Source organism: Convolutriloba macropyga, chromosome 10, assembly GCF_964194025.1.
Source record: "Convolutriloba macropyga chromosome 10, txConMacr16.3, whole genome shotgun sequence".
NCBI classification, from domain to species: domain Eukaryota; kingdom Metazoa; phylum Xenacoelomorpha; order Acoela; family Convolutidae; genus Convolutriloba; species Convolutriloba macropyga.
Genome location: NC_134477.1, coordinates 33,604,522 through 33,624,458, shown reverse-complemented (window position 1 = coordinate 33,624,458; position 19,937 = coordinate 33,604,522). Strand labels below are relative to the sequence as shown.

At 38.2% G+C, this 19,937-nt stretch overlaps 1 protein-coding gene across 1 annotated transcript in view; it reads left to right on the top strand.

Annotated features, from left to right (window-relative positions):
• Positions 1–19,937, top strand: part of LOC142347999 (neurofibromin-like) — a 634,373-nt gene that overhangs the window by 541,177 nt on the left and 73,259 nt on the right. The window contains exons 28-29 of the mRNA XM_075399163.1: positions 17,896–18,078; positions 18,425–18,604. Of these exons, the coding sequence (XP_075255278.1) occupies positions 17,896–18,078; positions 18,425–18,604 (363 nt within the window). The remainder of the gene's footprint in view (positions 1–17,895; positions 18,079–18,424; positions 18,605–19,937) is intronic.

Genomic DNA, 19,937 nt, shown 5'->3' with positions numbered 1-19,937 from the left:
AGTCGCCTATTATAGCGCTCCTTTTTTTACAATTCAAAGAATTTGAATTGTATTGGGGCGCTGTCGTTTTTACGACTCGAAGAGGAGTATTGGAGAAGTGCTTTTTTAATCAATTTTATTGGAGTGAATTTTGAAGCGGGAAATGAGACACGTGAAAAAACTTGGAGTGATTTTGTTGCTGAAGAAAATGAAGACCGGAGCGAAAAGAGAGTAGTTTTTTGTTCATATCGCTGTTTTCTAGAGAGCGAGAAATTGCGGTGTGAAAAAAAAATTCTGTAAGCGAGCGAAATTTTTTGTTCACGTGCGGCATTTTAAAGCAGTTGTTTTTCAGTTTTTTTGGTTAAGAGGTTTGGCTATGATTTTCTTTTAATTTTGGGCTGGGTTTGGTAGTGGTTTGAAGGTTTCTGGAAATTTATATGAATTTAATGCTAATTCGGTTGTTTTTCATGTATTTTGCTGATTTTTGGGCTAATTTTTGCGATCTTTTTTTTCTTTTCTTTTGTTTTACTGCCTGAAATGGGCATTGAAAAGACCCTTATTACTTGAGCAATTTTTAGTTTACAATTGGCTACAGTTTTGTGGATATAAAGCTCTTTTTTTGTTGAGAAGTATGACGAAAATTGGAACTTTTTTCTTAATTTTTTGCAGTTGTTCGTTTTTTTCTGGTTTTAGACAAGTTTTTTTAGCCTATTATGGCTTGCCTATTGTCCTGCGAGCATTTGGATATCCTATTGGCTGAAAAGAATTTTTTTTGAATTTAATTGTTTTTGTAATATTGAAAATTTTTTAACTTTTTCCAACATTTTAGTCAAAGTTGTTTGTAAGAGCTAATTTTTTCATGATTTGGCTTGGGGTAATTTTAAAAATTTCTCATAAATGGTTTTATTAGGTATAGTTGTGTTGATGAAGCAATTTTGGCAGAGATAGTTATTTCGTAATCTCAAGTTATGACAAAATTTGATCAGATTTTTTATCATATTTTAATAGATTTGATTTTTTTTAGTATTGTTTTTGTTTCAAAATAATTCTAAATTAGTGGAGGCAGGTTTTTTCTGATGATTAGTTGGATGCCATTTAAGTGGCATTTCACTTCGAGTCGTTTCCTGAATTCTTCCGGCTATGTTTTTTTATGATCTGTTCACACATTTTCATGATTTTTGAAGTCAAATTGGAGTAGTGATTTTGGTCACGCCGAAACAGGAAGTGAGCAAAAAAGCGAGTGGTTTTGCGGCGTGTATTTTTTTCGCTCTAAATTTAAAGTAGAGTAAGAAAACGGTGTTTGAACGAACTTTCGCTTTCTCGCTAGTGGTTTTTTATTCACATGCGGCAATTTCACTTCGATTTTTACAGTTTTTTCGATTTTTTTGGATCGGATTTTTTTCTAAATGGTTTTTCCAATCCATTCATATTCCGTTCCTGGTCTAGTTTTCTGTTAAGTCAATGAAAATTCTCTGTTCTCTGAATTGTACGTCAGGACTTATCCTGCTATGTTTTTTTTAAGATCTGTTCACACATTTTCATGATTTTTGAAGTCAAATTGGAGTAGTGATTTTGGTCACACCGAAACAGGAAATGGAGTGAAAAAGCGAGTGATTTTGCGGCGTGAATTTTTTAAGTAGAGTATTAAATGGTGTTTGAACGAAAATTCGGTTTCTCGGTAGTTGTTTTTTGTTCACATGCGGCAATTTCACTATTATTTTTTACTGTTATTTCGATTTTTGGGATCGGATTTTTTTCTAATTGGTTTTCCCAATCCATTCACAGCTCATTCTAGGCCGAGTTTTTTTTGTTTAAATTAAATTTTCATCTCTCGCTAGTGGTTTTTTGTTCACATGCGGCATTTTGACCTTGATTTTTTTTTCTTTTTTTTTGAGCTGATTTTTTTTAAATGGTTTTCTCAATCAATTCATAGTCTGTTCTAGGTCTAGGTCTCTGTTTAGTCAATGAAATTTCTTTGAACTGTACGTCAGGACTTGTCCTGCTATGTTTTTTTTACTTCGTCGAACTTTTTTTGGCTTTACCCATTTTGCCGCTTTTTCGACATATTGCGTAAAATCTTTTTTGACTTCTCTAGGCTAGTTTGACTCTTCTGTCATTCTGCTCAATGTCCTTTTAAACAGCAGCTGCTCAGCAAAGCAATTCAACATGAATACGCGAGTCAGTATAAAAAATCGAAGTCAGAAATAGAAACGGGATAAACCCATAAAGCCCATTTTTAGATGCCCGGTACTTGAACTTTGTTCTCATAAGTTTTAGTTACTATCTATAATGCTTATTGGTATGGATATTAGACCCTGTAGCCTCTCACTGAGAGACAGGAGTATGTTCTATTACGAAATGTCATCAAAATAAATCGCACTTAAAATTGTTTTAATACAAAAATCAATTTTTGTTGATATTTTCTTTTCTTTCAATCCCAAAAGAGTTATCGGAATCAACGGCGGCTATTTTCTGGCAATCTGCCGGGTATGTTTATTCAGGGTTGTTCTTAATCTTAAATTTTTGACATCAGTCACCCCCCCCCCCCCACTCACCCCCAACATCACCTGTGCACACTCCGTCACCTTGCGATTTAAACACCACGTCACTTGAGCCGCCCGACCCCAAGGAATTTTTAGGTATGAATTTAGTGCCGTTGAGAAGATCTAAAACAGTTTTTTTCAGAAGTTTGACAAGAGGTTGACAGAAGTTTGAGATCTTCAGTTTTTTAAAAATTTTTCTTTCAAATTAGACAGGTTTGTGGGCCTTATATGGCTTTCTTATTGCTGGAGCATTTTTAGGATCTGATTTTGATTCAGTAAAGGGTTTTTTTTCATGCGCACAATGCGGAATTAGTTTTTAATTGCTCTAAAACGAAGTTTGTAGGAATTATATTCAACCTGTAATTTTTTTATGCGATTTTTTTTCTTGGCCGATTTTTCGTCCGACCCACTTTACTTTTCGTCTTCAAAAACAAGGTGGCGCCCATAAACAGGTGGCGCCCAGAGGGCATCAAGTTATCTTAGAGCCTTTCAGCTCACTAGTCTCCAAGTATGCGATTTACGGTATCTCTTTTGGAGACATATACTCGTGGAATGAAGGGCGGTTCTTAGAGTTTGACAGCCCCACCGTTGCCCGCAGCAATCCCCCCGGTGCGCACCCCCATCGTGCTCACCTCACATCCCTTCGCTTAGCTAAAGCTAGACTCACTAAAAGATAGCTAGCTACTGACGAAGCCAACCGCTCACCGGTTGTTTGTGAGCAATTCGCCCGACGTTAGCCGGTTATGTATAGTTTTCTTGGGGGTATAAATATTTCATTCAGTGACCTTAAATAGCTTCTTTGTGAGTTTTCTTGTAATATGTAATATTTTAGAAAGGGTTGTTATTGGCAAAGATTACTATATGATTTATCGGAAAATTTTGGTCGTGTCCAACGAGGAAATGAATTTAAATTGCGTCAGGTTGTGCGGCGTTATTTTTTAAATCTAATTTTGAGGTAGAATGAGAAAACGTGGTTTTGACCAAAGAAAACATGGTTTTGACCAAAATTTTGTTTTTACATTTGTGCTTTTTTTTGTTCCACTGCGGCTATTTGACTTGCTTTTACTGTTTTGTTTTGAATTGATCATATTTTTTCAATGCTTTTCCAAATCGATTCCTATTCATCCATAAGTCTTTTTTGCTTTAGATAATGAAAATTCTTGTTTCTTATATTATAGTTCAAGGATTGTCCTGATACTGTTTGCAGACATCTTTTCACACATTTTGGAAATTTTTGATGTCAATCAGAAGTTTCATTCAACAGTTTTTAGCCAGGCTTATGTAGTAAAGGCATATAAAATGAGTAAATAAAGGGTGTAAAATTGTTTCAAACTGCTTTAAAATTGTAGTGAGAAATTGAAATGTCGGTTTTTGGTTTTGATTTTTTAACGTGCGGCACTGAGTCTTATCCTTCCCATGATATTTCTGCGCTAAGGATATTGCATGATAGTTCATTTTTATAATGATTTACAGATGCACGTTTTTGGTTTTACATAAGTGAAGACGTTCACGTTTGACCCTTGACCTATCTCACTGACTGTTCGGACTGATTGAATATCAATTTTTCGTTTATTGAAATACTAAATGTTAGGAATACTTTCAACGTCAACAGGTGCATAAGATTATCAAAGTTTGTTAGAGCGGTTGGAGCTGGTATTGGTAATAAGCTTAATAGCCTTGTTTAGAAGTTGAATTAAGTATAATTTTGGAATCTAACTGAAACTGTACGCCAAATAAGAAAAAGTTCTGACACTCGAAAAGATTTTTTTGCCAATTCTCAATTGTCTTTTTTCTTTTTCTGCTTAACTCCCGTTGTGCGTCAAGCCGATCAATGGCGGCTTCTTTCGGACAATTTTTGATTAAGTTTGTTTTTGTGTCACTTCTTATTTGTAATGCGAATTTTCATCAGTTTTTAATGCGACTCAAATTCAACGTTTTAAGGGTTTGATTGTGTAGCTAATGCTTTTTATGACTTTAACTTTAAACGTTTTCAAAAAAATAAATAGTGTTTTTGACTTCTGCCTTGTTAATTTTTCTTATCTTGTTGCTCACTTTCACCAATGACAACCCTCATCGACTTTCCAGGGAGGCATAAAATGCTCAGTGCCGGCAGTTACAGCCCTCATCGACTATCCAAGGAGGCATAAAATGATTGGTTTTAGGAGTTTATAACTGTTGTTCTTTGTTGGTTTATCACTTCTTATTTTCGGCCATTTGGAAATATATCATAAATTTTTAATCTTTTAAGGGCCGCCGTTAGCCTCTCAACGGCTATTATTTAGGCGCTCTCATGGTTTTTTTGAAATTCGCTTTACCTCTCGATCACGTTTTTCGTTTTACATCTCACAATGTTCACGCCTGACTTCTGATTTTACCTGACTCACTGTTTCAACTGAATGGATTTTAAATTCTTTCACCCATTGAATTACGCAATGTTGTAAGTACTTCCAATATGAGTACAAAAGAGCAAAATTAAAAGAAAAGGGATAAAACGAGGAATCCCGGTCATTAAGTGTTTGAGCATTTGATTATCAACGTTCGTTAGAGTGTTTGCTAGTTGAGATTTGTTTTAAGCTTATTAGCTTTTAGTTTGCAAGCTGAATTACGTATAGCTTCAGAATCTGACTGCAACTGCACGCCAAATTAGAACACTTTCTGACACTGAAAAAAAAACAGAGAAAAGTTTGGTCAGTTTCTGTCTCTTCTCTTTCTGTTTCAATCCCGGTGTGTATCAAGCGCCTCAACGGCGGCTTTTTTCCTGCAATCTGCTGGCTTTGTATGAGTTTTTCCCGTACAAGCGGTCGTTTTTGCTGCCTTGTCTATAATTATCAATAATTACAGGTCTCGTAGATTTGCTAAGGAGGGGAGAAAAAGGAAATTAAAAGTTTCTGCTAATAGCTATAGTGTTTTGTGCTAACTTGTTTTCAAAAAATGATTGTGAATTTTTGAGGTCTGCCATTATTTGTTGTTCTTTCTTGTTGCTTTGGCATTTAGTTTTTTTAATGGCGGGTCGAATTGGCCTGAGTGGTTATTGTCACTTATTATTGTTAATAACAACACTAACTGTCTTTCTTTCGGGGTATAATTTAAGTAAGTCTGTTGTTCGAGTTTATAGCTATTGGTAACTCTGACTTTATGACTTTTCTTTTCAAAAACTTTTAGTGAATATTTGGGTTTTGACCTTGTTTTTTGGATTTCTTATCACATAGCTTCTTCGAAGTCTTCTTCGTGCAAGCTAGAGAGTCGATCGGCTAATAGACAGTAAAAAGACTAGCGCAATAAGATTGAACTATGCGTAATGCTGCTTATTCTCTATCGAGTTGGACACCAAGTGCGCTATTGCATTTCGCTCCGATAGGAGCATGTTAAACTTGACCGGTACAACCGGACTACATAACAACATAACAGACAACATATTTACAACTGCAGCAATATAATATAATAACATACAGAGTTTATACGAGTTTATAATAGTATGTTTAAGTTCTTGGTTACAAGGTGAGCCGTGGCCTCACCACATTCCCCCCCTTGGGGAAGATGAAATCTTGCTTTGATTTCGTTATTTCTCGTTGGGGTCGTTAAGATCGGGGATGTGGGATGTAGTGTCCTTGTCGGGTATCTCTGCGTGGTCTTCTTCTGGGGAGTCCATATCGATGTCGTGGATTGTTGTTGCCCGTTCGGGATCTTTTTGAATTTGGACAGGAGCATGAGGTTTGTCGGGTTGCATGTTCCTTGTGGGAACAGAGTTTATTGATGCCGTGTGGAACGAGTTATTCGATTCCTGTGAATCGGACGACAAGATTACTATATCTTGCCCGAAGGTGGAGCAATTGGGGTTGATACTCAGAGGAGTTTGCGGCTGCGGTTCTTCGGAAGTGTCGACTAAGTCGATGATCGTTGTCTCTTTTTCCATGTTTGTGCCATGAGATTCATCTGTTGAAGGAGTGAGTGTAATGTTAGAGAGTGCTTTCTCTAATCTAAGCTTCTTTAAAGTTGGTTCCGCCTGGAATTTTCGGGGGTCTCGCAGTGGGGGTGACTTCGCTATGGCTGTGACCGTGCTCCTGTTGGGAGTTCCTTGCATAAAATCGGCCGCCGACGATGATGCAGCGATGATAAATGGCTTCTTATTTCCTGATTTCTCTTTGAATATACGGGTGGTTGACTTCTTTGATAGTTCTTTGAAATCTGTCGGGCTTTGGCTAAGATGAAACGCATAAGTCTGTTTGAGAGCAGCTAGTTTTGCCTTTGTGAGTTTGGAGTTTGCGGACTTTTGTGCAGCTGAGATGGTTGCCTTTTTTCTGATTGCTCCTCTTTTTCCCTTTTGGATATTAGGGGGTGTCTTTTTCTTAAAGCGTTTCGGTCCTGTGAGGATCGGAGAAATGCTCAGTGATGTACTGGGTGCATTAGTTTTTGTCTCTTCTTCACCGATTGGGGTGGATGTTCCTTGTTTCTGATTGTCAGTTGAAGGTCCCTCTTTGTTTGGTGAAGCCTTGCGTTTGCGTGAGCCTTTCTGGATCGTCAGCTGTTGGGTGTTATCGCTTGCAGTAGTTGAACTGCTTTGGCCCGTGTGGGTTGATTTCGCTTGTTGTCTCTTCTCTTCTAAACAGAATTTTTCTATTTTGTGTTTATTGCGATTATATTCGCCAACAGTTTTGCAAGCTACGAAATTTATTAGACGGAGTTTGGGTTCTTGGGGAATTGTTTCCTGCGGTTTTGGGCGTGTTTCGGTAGAGATAGCTATGTCATTATTTCGTATGACAGTGTTTTTACGGTTATGTGTATCGATTGTTATTGTATGAGGGGAGTAATTTACTATTGTTCCATCTGGGATTATTGACCATATCGGTTTTAGCGTGCCTCGTGGTTCAGGGTTTTTACGTCTTATGGTTTTTCGTGCTACATTACGGCGCGTTTGGTCAATGATGGTGGTTTTGTCTCCTATTGTGAATTTAAATTTAGAAGGAATTATTGTACCCTTTTGGGAAGGCATGAGCGGCGCGTTGTCTGAGTCGGAAGTATCAGACATCGGGTTGTCCTCGGGTTGGGAGTCCTGTTGTGGCTGAGTATCGGGTTTGTACTGTATGTCGAGGTTCAGTTCCGAATTTGTGTCCCTGTCCCAGATGGCTGCTGGAGTTAGGCTGGGGTTCTGGAGGAGTCGTTTGTCTAAGTAGAATGATTTTATTTTATCGTACGATAGGTGATGTGTGTTAGGTTTTGTAAGTATATTGGATAGTTCTGTGTTTTTAGGTCTACCAAAGTGTGCTTGGAATGGAGATATTTTAGTTACTCTATTTGGAATTAGTCGTATCGATTCTATTATTTCCGAAATTTTTTCAGCTATGGTTGTGTTGTCCCATATGGGATCAATATTCATGGTAGCTAATCTTCGTTTAAGTGTTTGTATTAGGCGTTCTACGATGCCCGAAGCTCTGTGATCATGGGTAGGGGAGAATATTAGTTTTATGTTTTTTCTTTGCAGAAGATTTCGAAGGTTCGAGATTTAAATGCTTGTGCTTGGTCGCAGCGTATGCTGCGTGGTATTCCGTGAAATTTACAATTTTGGTTTAGAAATTCTATGGCAGTCTGTGTATCACAGTTTGTATGTACTACCGCTGATGGGTATCTAGAGAAGCGGTCTACTGCCGCTAGTATATAATGTTCGATGTTATTATTTTTTGCGTCTGGTATTGGACCGGCGAAGTCCATTTGGAGTTCTTCGTTTGGTTCGCTTAGTTTCGGTAAGGTTCCTAGTTCTGATTTAGGTTTTATTGACTTTAGATTCTTACCTTGATCGAGACATTGCCTGCAGTTCTCCGCCCTGAGGGCTATTGTTCGATGTATTTGCGGGAACCAAATAAGGTTAGCAAGCCTGATCATCCCTACTTGGCCAGGGTGGGTTCTATGTACAGCGTTAATCACTAAGTTTTGGAGCTGGTACGGTATTACTAGCTTTCCGTCATAGATCAGGCACCCCGATGGGGCTACTGATAAGTCGTTGCGTAAATTGTAGTAATACTTGGATACGATCTTCAGTTCTTCCCAGTTCCGTGACTTGACCAGGCGGGTGATGTTTTGTAAGTTCTTGTCTTTGAGAGAGGCTTCCGCCAGAAACTCTTCGCCGAATACCCGTGCTAGATTTGCTCTGTAATTGGGGGGTGGAACATCGTCGAATTCGAAAAGTGGATGGTGTTTCGTTTCATCAATTGGTTCACGTCCTCGTCCGATGTTTGAATGGGGTGGTGTAAGATCCGTTTGGGTAGCAACTGAGATAGGGTCGTTTGATGTTGTTGGGTCTTCTGAATTTGGGGAAAGCATCTTTCGCTTGTTGGGTTTTCTTTGGCGTCTCGTTATTTGTCGGTCGTATGTGTTAACTTGGGGGTTGTTTCTTGTCACTACGTTATTTTGGAGGGGGTGTTGTAATTGCAGATCTTTCGTTTGTTAACTGTTGGAATTTCTGTGTTGTTCAATTGAAAGGGTTGGAATTGGTTCGATAAGTTTTGAGAAAGTTTAGTAAAGTTAGATTTTTCGTTGTAATTTTGAAATAGATGGTTAGAATTTGAGACTTGACTATGAATGTTTGAAAATTGATGATTTGAGAATTGGCTATGAGTGTTTAAATTTTGATTTAATAGCGATAAAGAAGGCGACTGAATTTGAGAGTTGGAATGGCAAAAAGCGTTCGTTCTATTGTGCGTGTGTTGACTATGGTTAATTACGTCATGTGATTTCAGCGTTTGTCCGAATGGAGCGTTCTGATTGGCTGAAATGTTATGCTTTCTTTCTTCATTTAGTAGCGTAAAAGTGAATTATCTTATTCTGTTAATGACAAAGAGTTCATCGTCCGGGCTTATTGGGGGGGGGGTTTTGGTGTGGGTTTCTGCTAAGATAGTCCGTGAAACCCATGTCTTTACCCGGCAAATGATGTATTGTAAATGTATAAGGTAGTAGTTTGTCCACCCATCTTATTAGTCTGCTTTGTCGGGATTTGTTGGCCCGATTGGGTTTTAATGCGGACAGTAAAGCTGTGTGGTCTGTAATTAGTTCGAACCTCGACCCTAATAAATAATACTTAAAGTGGTTTGTGGCCCATACCACTGATAGTAGCTCGAGTTCGTTCGTGCTATATTTTATTTCAGCTTCATTGAGAAATCGGCTGGCGTATGCTATGGGGAACCAGCCTTCGGGATATTGTTGTTCTAGAACTGCTCCGAGGCCTGTGTGACTCGCGTCGCATTTGAGGCGTGTGTTCCTCTGCTTGTCGAAATGTTTTTTCTCAGTTATGTTTGATATTTCAGCTTTTATTTTATTTAAAGCTGTCGTATGGTAGTCTTCCCAGCGTATTTTGTTGTTGGTTATATTATCTTTTTTTAGTAAAGGTCTTATGGGATTTAATAGATTGGCTAAGTTGGGAATGACTTTGATGAGTTGATGTACTGAGCCCATGAGGGAACGCAGTTGTTTAAGGGTGTTTGGGGGTTTAAGGTTCAGTATTGAGTCCGTCTTCTTTATGGTAGGAGATGTTCCCGATTGGGTTATTTTGTATCCTAGCCAAGTTATAGTTGTTTTTGCGAATTCGCATTTTTCTAGCTTTATTGCCAAGTTTTCTTTGTCTAGTTTGGATAAGACTTTATAAATGTCTGTTTCGTGTTCGCTTGGAGAGCCCTTTGTTATAATGAGTATGTCGTCGAGGAAATTAAATTTGTTATCTATGTTTTCGAGCGTTTTGTCTAGTGTTTTTTGAAAAGTTGCGGGCATATCGCTTAGGCCGTAGAACCCGTTTACAAATTGATATGTTCCTGTTGATTTACCCCCGAGGATATTAAAATTACAGTGTTTTCGGATCTCTGGATGCAGGGGGATTTGACTGTATGCATATTTGAGGTCTATTTTTGAGAAGAGGAAGTTACCGTGTTTATTTTTGTTGTCCGAAATGTATTTGGCGACTGAGTCCATGAGGTTATCTATGGATTGCATTTGATATTTGTTTTTGTCGATGGCATCGTTGAGTAGTTTTGAATCCAGTGCTAATTTTATTGATTGGTCGTGTTTTACTGTTATTACTACTGGGCTAATAAAGACTTGGTCGGAGCATTTATCAAGTTTTACAATTTGTTTGGTGTTCAAGAGATGTTGTATTTCTTTGTCGACCTTATCCGTGAGGTGTAATGGTACTCTTCGACCTTTGTGTTGGTACGGGGTAATATCTTGTTTTAATGTGGATTTTGCGATGTGGTTTTTCGATTTTCCCAGACGGGTACATAGGTGGGGGAATTTATTTATTATTTTAATTTGTAAGGTATCGTCTGTGATTATATTATTAATGTATGTACCTTTGTTTTGGGTGAGTGTGAATCCGAGTTTCCCCAGGATGTCTCTTCCCAGTAGGTTGACTGTGTTAGCGTCTACCACTAGTATCTCGTTTTTCAGTGCCTTTCGTTGTCCCGATAGGAGGTCCATCTCAATTGTCCCGATGATTGGGATTTCTATGTTGTTGAAGCAACGGTATTGTGTGTTGTTTCCGGTCGGGTCTTTCCACTTCGCGGTGCGGCAGGCTCGAAGGATTCTCTCTGCTTCGGTCTTACAAATGAAGCTCCTCGGGCTTCCTGTGTCTGCCAACCAATTGATCTCGGTTGTTCCCTCCGTTGTTTTTATCCAAATTTCGTCTGGGACTTTTGGTGATAATTTATGTGGTTGGGCATCGGTAAACGTTTTCGGTTGTACTAGGTTTACCGTCTTCCAATTGTCGAACACTTCTTGGATGTAGAGTGTGTTTTCCAGGTCGACCGTTTCTTCTGTGTTGTCCGTTTGGGTCTGCTCTTGAGTAGGAATTTGTTGTTGTTCTTGGGACTGTCTGATGTTTCGTACTCTGCGTGCTTGAGGGATGTTTTGGTAGGGCGTGCTTTGTTGGGGTCTTATTTGTTGGGTCTGCCACAATAATTTTGCTGAGCGGCATACCTTACTATAGTGTCCAATCTTCTTGCATAAGTTGCATTGGACTTTCTTTGCGGGACAAATAATAAGGTGTTCCGGTGTGAACTGGAGTCCACAGCGGCGGCAGGGATTTGTAATGCTTGTGGGGCGTTGTTGTTGGTTGTTCCTCGTGGGTGTTCGAGGTTTGGGGTTGAATGTGGGGTTTTTTGGGTTGAAGGATATGTTTGATATCTGTTCAAACGTGTTTGTGGGGAAGCGGTTTAGGTGGGTGTTGATTGCTTTCTGGCTTTCTTGTCCTCTCTCCCGATTTAAAGCGAACTGGATTACTTGTTGGGCTGTTCTAGTCTCCATGAGTAGCTCCCGTTGGATATCTGTATTTGTCATGAAGGCTATAAATATATCCTTTATGAGGTCTTCTTCTGCTGAGCCCAGGCGGCATTTTGCGCCTAGGGCTTTGAGTCGGCAGTGGAAACTTTCCAGTTTTTCATTTGGCTTTTGTTTACAGGTGAAGAGAAGGAATCTGTCATAAGTGATGTTGCGAGGCTGTGTGAATGTGAGGGAGAGTTCGTGGGCGAGTTCAAACACTGTGATCCGTTCTATCTCCGAGTGGGGGAATCTTTGTTGGTAGATTCGCTGTCCCTCGGTTCCGAGGCTGAGATAAATGAGACTTCGGACTTTCAGGTCTGCCTCGTCCCAGTGTACGTTGTCAACGAATGCGCCTCTGAATGCGATCTGTTTGCACTCATTCTCCCAGTCCGCTTTACGTTTATTGTTACGTATGTCTCTTTCTCGGTGTTGTGCTTGAGTTTCGTTTTCTATTGCGGGTTCGTATGTTGGCTCTGCGGGATACGTGAGGTCTTTTATATCCGGTTTTTGTTTGAGGAGGGAGTCCACGTTGATGGAGTTTTTGGCCATTATGGCCAGTTTGAGTGTAGCTGCCCACGTGGGCCATTCTACTGGGGGTTCCATGCCGCTTTCCCAGAAGAATGGGATGCCCACTGGGGAATGTGCTATAGGTACAGTTGCTGACTGCGCCATGTTATGCGCGAAGTCTTCTTCGTGCAAGCTAGAGAGTCGATCGGCTAATAGACAGTAAAAAGACTAGCGCAATAAGATTGAACTATGCGTAATGCTGCTTATTCTCTATCGAGTTGGACACCAAGTGCGCTATTGCATTTCGCTCCGATAGGAGCATGTTAAACTTGACCGGTACAACCGGACTACATAACAACATAACAGACAACATATTTACAACTGCAGCAATATAATATAATAACATACAGAGTTTATACGAGTTTATAATAGTATGTTTAAGTTCTTGGTTACAAGGTGAGCCGTGGCCTCACCACAGGTAACTCTGACTTTATGACTTTTCTTTTCAAAAACTTTTAGTGAATATTTGGGTTTTGACCTTGTTTTTTGGATTTCTTATCACAGCTTTATTGAAGACACAACCAATTCCTTTTCTAATGAGAAATTTTTCTCTTTTTTTGCTCTCGAACGAAGTTTGAAGCAATTATTGTAAAAGTGTGCGCCTTTATGCAAATCGTTGGCTCCATCGTTTTTGAAGGAATTGAAGGGTTTCCGTTCGTGGCGAATGGGTTTTGTGCTCTTGGTGTTTGTGACTTTAACATAACCTGCTTTTAAAGTAATATTAGGGAATGTTTGAGACAAAAATTCTTCTGAATTAAATTGCCCTGCTTGTCATTCGAGAGCAATTTGGTTGATTTAGTCGATTTTTTAAACATTTTTTGGAGATAGTTATTAGTTTTAATTGCTCTTAATTGATGTTTGTAGCAGTTATGTTAGTCCTGTGGTCTTTATCCTATTTTTCTCTTGATCGCTTTTTCATCTGACCCATTTGACTTTTCGTCCTCAAAAACGGGATAAACAGGTAGCGACCAGAGTGTATTAGGTTCCCTTAGAGCCTTGCGCCTAGCAGGTCTCTGAGAATGCGATTCACCAAAAGTGTTTTGAGGAGACAATTTCATGCTGTGAAGTGGGAATCTTAACCCCATCCCCCCACCACACACGCACACAATCCTTGCAATCATTTGACACACCCGCTCTGCTCTCCCCTTTAATGCTAGCATCTGTAAGCCCCCGATGGCTACTACCGAATACATCCGCTCGCCGATCGTTTGAGAGTATTTCTCTCGGCCTCATGGGCTATGGTTCTTTTTCATTTGTAGCTAATGTTTTTTATTTAGTTGTGTACTGTTGTTTTAAAAATAGTTTCAGGGAATTTTTGAATCTGGCCTTAGTTGCTTTAACTTTCGTCTCTTTGATTCTCGGTGGAAATAATTAACAGATGGATTTTGTTTCCTCAACGTTCACTTTCAATATTTTAATGCTGCGAGGGGTTTCAATATTTTGATGTGTTTTAAATCTTTTTGATGTCACTAGTTTTTGAAAAAAATTTCCACGTTTTGCCAGATTTCTCATATTTTTGTTTTAAGCTATAATTTTGTAACTTGCTTAGTTTCTAATTGGTTTTCCGTGGCCTTAAAACAAGCGGTTTTACACTCGTTTTGTGTATGCTTTCTAAGGTTTTGTGGTGTGGACAGTTTCTTGTCTTGTTATTTGTTTTGAGCACTTCGACACCACTAGTTTCCCATGATACGCATTATTCATTTTTTAGACCTTTTCTAATTCGTTCGTTTTCTTTTATTTATACGCTTTTATTATTTTTTTTTGCGCTAAGGATATTGCATGATAGTTCATTTTTATAATGATTTACAGATGCACGTTTTTGGTTTTACATAAGTGAAGACGTTCACGTTTGACCCTTGATCTATCTCACTGACTGTTCGGACTGATTGAATATCAATTTTTTGTTTATTGAAATACTAAATGTTAGGAATACTTTCAACGTCAACAGGTGCATAAGATTATCAAAGTTTGTTAGAGCGGTTGGAGCTTGTATTGGTAATAAGCTTAATAGCCTTGTTTAGAAGTTGAATTAAGTATAATTTTGGAATCTAACTGAAACTGTACGCCAAATAAGAAAAAGTTCTGACACTCGAAAAGATTTTTTTGCCAATTCTCAATTGTCTTTTTTCTTTTTCTGCTTAACTCCCGTTGTGCGTCAAGCCGATCAATGGCGGCTTCTTTCGGACAATTTTTGATTAAGTTTGTTTTTGTGTCACTTCTTATTTGTAATGCGAATTTTCATCAGTTTTTAATGCGACTCAAATTCAACGTTTTAAGGGTTTGATTGTGTAGCTAATGCTTTTTATGACTTTAACTTTAAACGTTTTCAAAAAAATAAATAGTGTTTTTGACTTCTGCCTTGTTAATTTTTCTTATCTTGTTGCTCACTTTCACCAATGACAACCCTCATCGACTTTCCAGGGAGGCATAAAATGCTCAGTGCCGGCAGTTACAGCCCTCATCGACTATCCAAGGAGGCATAAAATGATTGGTTTTAGGAGTTTATAACTGTTGTTCTTTGTTGGTTTATCACTTCTTATTTTCGGCCATTTGGAAATATATCATAAATTTTTAATCTTTTAAGGGCCGCCGTTAGCCTCTCAACGGCTATTATTTAGGCGCTCTCATGGTTTTTTTTGAAATTCGCTTTACCTCTCGATCACGTTTTTCGTTTTACATCTCACATTGTTCACGCCTGACTTCTGATTTTACCTGACTCACTGTTTCAACTGAATGGATTTTAAATTCTTTCACCCATTGAATTACGCAATGTTGTAAGTACTTTCAAAGTGAGTACAAAAGAGCAAAATTAAAAGAAAAGGGATAAAACGAGGAATCCCGGTCATTAAGTGTTTGAGCATTTGATTATCAACGTTCGTTAGAGTGTTTGCTAGTTGAGATTTGTTTTAAGCTTATTAGCTTTTAGTTTGGAAGCTGAATTACGTATAGCTTCAGAATCTGACTGCAACTGCACGCCAAATTAGAACACTTTCTGACACTGAAAAAAAAAACAGAGAAAAGTTTGGTCAGTTTCTGTCTCTTCTCTTTCTGTTTCAATCCCGGTGTGTATCAAGCGCCTCAACGGCGGCTTTTTCCTGCAATCTGCTGGCTTTGTATGAGTTTTTCCCGTACAAGCGGTCGTTTTTGCTGCCTTGTCTATAATTATCAATAATTACAGGTCTCGTAGATTTGCTAAGGAGGGGAGAAAAAGGAAATTAAAAGTTTCTGCTAATAGCTATAGTGTTTTGTGCTAACTTGTTTTCAAAAAATGATTGTGAATTTTTGAGGTCTGCCATTATTTGTTGTTCTTTCTTGTTGCTTTGGCATTTAGTTTTTTTAATGGCGGGTCGAATTGGCCCGAGTGGTTTTTGTCACTTATTATTGTTAATAACAACACTAACTGTCTTTCTTTCGGGGTATAATTTAAGTAAGTCTGTTGTTCGAGTTTATAGCTATTGGTAACTCTGACTTTATGACTTTTCTTTTCAAAAACTTTTAGTGAATATTTGGGTTTTGACCTTGTTTTTTGGATTTCTTATCACATAGCTTTATTGAAGACACAACCAATTCCTTTTCTAATGAGAAATTTTTCTCTTTTTTTGCTCTCGAACGAAGTTTGAAGCAATTATTGTAAAAGTGTGCGCCTTTATGCAAATCGTTGGCTCCATCGTTTTTGAAGGAAATGAAGGGTTTCCGTTCGTGGCGAATGTGTTTTGTGCTCTTGGTGTTTGTGACTTTAACATGACCTGCTTTCAAAGTAATATTAGGGAATATTTGAGTTTTGCCAGTATCTGTTGTTCTTTTTTTGTTTTGGCATTTAGTCCCAATAATGGCAGGCTGAATTGGCTTGCGTGGTTTTGTCACCAATCGTTGTTAATAACACCACTAACTGTTTTTCTTCTGGGATATATTTGAGTTTGTTGTTGAATTGAGTTTCGACCGTGTTTTCTTTTTTTGGATGTCTTATCACACTGTTATATTGAAGTCACCACCCATTCTTTTTGTAATGAGAAATCAATCTTTTCTGATTTAGTCTCACACGAAATTTGACCCAGTTTTTGTGAACGTGTGTGCTTTTTGTTTGCAAAACTTTCAACTGACCGTTTTGCATTTTACTTCTAAATCATTTGTTCGACTTCACTTCTCGAGTGACTTTTTTCACACTTGACTTCTTGAATTTTGCTTGATCTAATTGCTCTCAGAAATTGAGCTGTCGCTGGGGCAAAGCCGATAATAATATAGGAAGTTGCTTAGACCTGATAGCCGAGTTGGTAATGCTTCCGTCTAGCTGGCAGGAGTTCGATGGTTTGACCCCGCCGTTGTAAAAATGTTTCCACCCATAAAAGATTTTTAGACAAAAATCTTTCTGAATTAAATTGCCCTGCTTGTCATTCGAGAGCAATTTGGTTGATTTAGTCGATTTTTTAAACATTTTTTTTGGAGATAGTTATTAGTTTTAATTGCTCTTAATTGATGTTTGTAGCAGTTATGTTAGTCCTGTGGTCTTCTTTATCCTATTTTTCTCTTGATCGCTTTTTCATCTGACCCATTTGACTTTTCGTCCTCAAAAACGGGATAAACAGGTAGTGACCAGAGTGTATTAGGTTCCCTTAGAGCCTTGCGCCTAGCAGGTCTCTGAGAATGCGATTCACCAAAAGTGTTTTGAGGAGACAATTTCATGCTGTGAAGTGGGAATCTTAACCCCATCCCCCCACCACACACGCACACAATCCTTGCAATCATTTGACACACCCGCTCTGCTCTCCCCTTTAATGCTAGCATCTGTAAGCTCCCGATGGCTACTACCGAATACATCCGCTCGCCGATCGTTTGAGAGTATTTCTCTCGGCCTCATGGGCTATGGTTCTTTTTCATTTGTAGCTAATGTTTTTTATTTAGTTGTGTACTGTTGTTTTAAAAATAGTTCTAGGGAATTTTTGAATCTGGCCTTAGTTGCTTTAACTTTCGTCTCTTTGATTCTCGGTGGAAATAATTAACAGATGCATTTTGTTTCCTCAACGTTCACTTTCAATATTTTAATGCTGCGAGGGGTTTCAATATTTTGATGTGTTTTAAATCTTTTTGATGTCACTAGTTTTTGAAAAAAATTCCACGTTTTGCCAGATTTCTCATATTTTTGTTTTAAGCTATAATTTTGTAACTTGCTTAGTTTCTAATTGGTTGTCCGTGGCCTTAAAACAAGCGGTTTTACACTCGTTTTGTGTATGCTTTCTAAGGTTTTGTGGTGTGGACAGTTTCTTGTCTTGTTATTTGTTTTGAGCACTTCGACACCACTAGTTTCCCATGATACGCATTATTCATTTTTTAGACCTTTTCTAATTCGTTCGTTTTCTTTTATTTATACGCTTTTATTATTTTTTTTGAAAAAAAATTTGCATAATTTCCGATGGTTGGGTTCTTAGTTTATTCAATTCTTTAGATTATAATCCAGGACTTGTGTTGCTACGTTTCTCAAGTTGCTCAAAAGTAATGTGTAGCATTTTTACAGGACACAACTGCTGTGCTGCGTCCGCTAGTCAACTGTCGCTCCCGTTTTCGGCAGGTGCCCCGCAAGGAACAGTGTCTGCGCAGTGGTGTTTCGCAGCCAATAACCAACAGATACAGGATCACCACTTACAAGATCATCACTCCATACAAGACGTGGACACAGTCTCAATTCTCGGCAGAGCAGGTTAGAAGATGTGTTCTGTATGGTTTAAATGTATAGTCGCATTCAAATTTGGATATGCAAACCATTATTGCAAAAGAAGCCTTCGTTCATACATTGTAATGAGAAAAAATTTTTTGCTCACGTGGGAACGCAAATAGTTCCAAAGTTCTTTCGTAATAATGATACTTTCGTCAATACTCATTCTATATAGTAATTTTTGACATTATTCCTTCCTAAAGATAAAAAATATAGCGGCGCAGCAAACTAATTGACTTTTTCATGAAGGCTGAAGAAATCATATTTTTTACGCAGGAAAAGTTTGAAGAAGGTTTACGTGGACGTGTTGTATGTTTTCTGTGCCTTCCAGGGGACTCTGCCTCAGTTGGAGGTCAACAGTCTGCACAAGCACAGTTGCAGGCGGCCCAAGGAGGATACACTATAGAGAGGGAGAGAGTTGTCACTATGGCCTCTCTCAGGGCTGTCACTGTGGAGGCCATGAGTAATCTACTCAGCGCAAACATCGATGCAGGACTCATTCATTCCATCGGTGAGTTTTAGAGCAACAATCTCATGATCTCATTAATGTTATGGAAAATCTATTCCGCGCAATTCTTTTAGAATGCTCTAAATGCTCGCTCTAGATTATTTTATGAATTAAATTATCTCTAGTGATATCACGTATTTGAGAGATAAGGTGAAAGTAAATTGGACCATTGCGAATTGGTGAACGCAGCGACCATTGCAAGTTAAAAGATAAAATAATACAATAGTTTAATTGCTCTCAAACATAGTTTGTTGTAAATATATTAGTCCCGCTGTCTTTTTTACAACTCGTAGTGGATTATTGGTATGAAACAAGTATTTTTAAAGCTAAAGCAAGTTTGTTTGTGACTTGAATTTTGACTTTTCCTTTCGAACATTTACCTGTTTTTGAACGTTGACTTCTGTTTTTGAACATTTGACTTTAACAGTAGTTTAGTTTGTAATGTTTAGTAATTAAGAACTGCTGTTAATATTCAAGGTGATAGGGTCATTTTGATATTTTTTGATAACTTATAAGTACCATAAGTCCCTCCGACCTATCTAAACTACAGACCAACAACCTAATTATCAAACCCCTCACTTACCCCCTTTACCTATCCCCCACACCTACCCAAATTCCTAACTAAAAATTGGTTGTTTCTTACTATATATTGCTTTGTTTTCGTTTCTCTTTTGATATTTCTGAAATAGATAGGGTCAGTTAAGAGTTTTTATTAATAGCCGCACAGCGATAGCTGAGGCTATTATTGGCCTTCTCTTGGTTTTCTACAATTCAAAGAATTTGAATTGTATTGGGGCGCTGTCTTTTTTTTAAGATCTGTTCACACATTTTCATGATTTTTGAAGTCAAATTGGAGTAGTGATTTTGATCACGCCGAAACAGGATATGGAGCGAAAAAGCGAGTGGTTTTGCGGCATGAATTTTTTTCGCTCTAATTTTAAAGTAGATTGAGAAAACGGTGTTTTAACAAAAATTCGGTTTCTCGCTAGTGGTTTTTTGTTCACATGCGGCAATTTCACTTTGATTTTTACTGTTTTACTGTTTTTTCGATTTTTTGGATCGGATTTTTTTCTAAATGGTTTTTCCAATCCATTCATAGTCCGTTTTAGGTCTAGTTTTCTGTTAAGTCAATGAAAATTCTCTGTTCTCTGAATTGTACGTCAGGACTTGTCCTGCTATGTTTTTTTTAAGATCTGTTCACACATTTTCATGATTTTTGAAGTCGAATTGGAGTAGTGATTTTGGTCACGCCGAAACAGGAAATGGAGCGAAAATGCGAGTGGTTTTGCGGCGTGACATTTTTTCGCTCTAATTTTAAAGTAGAGTGAGAATACGG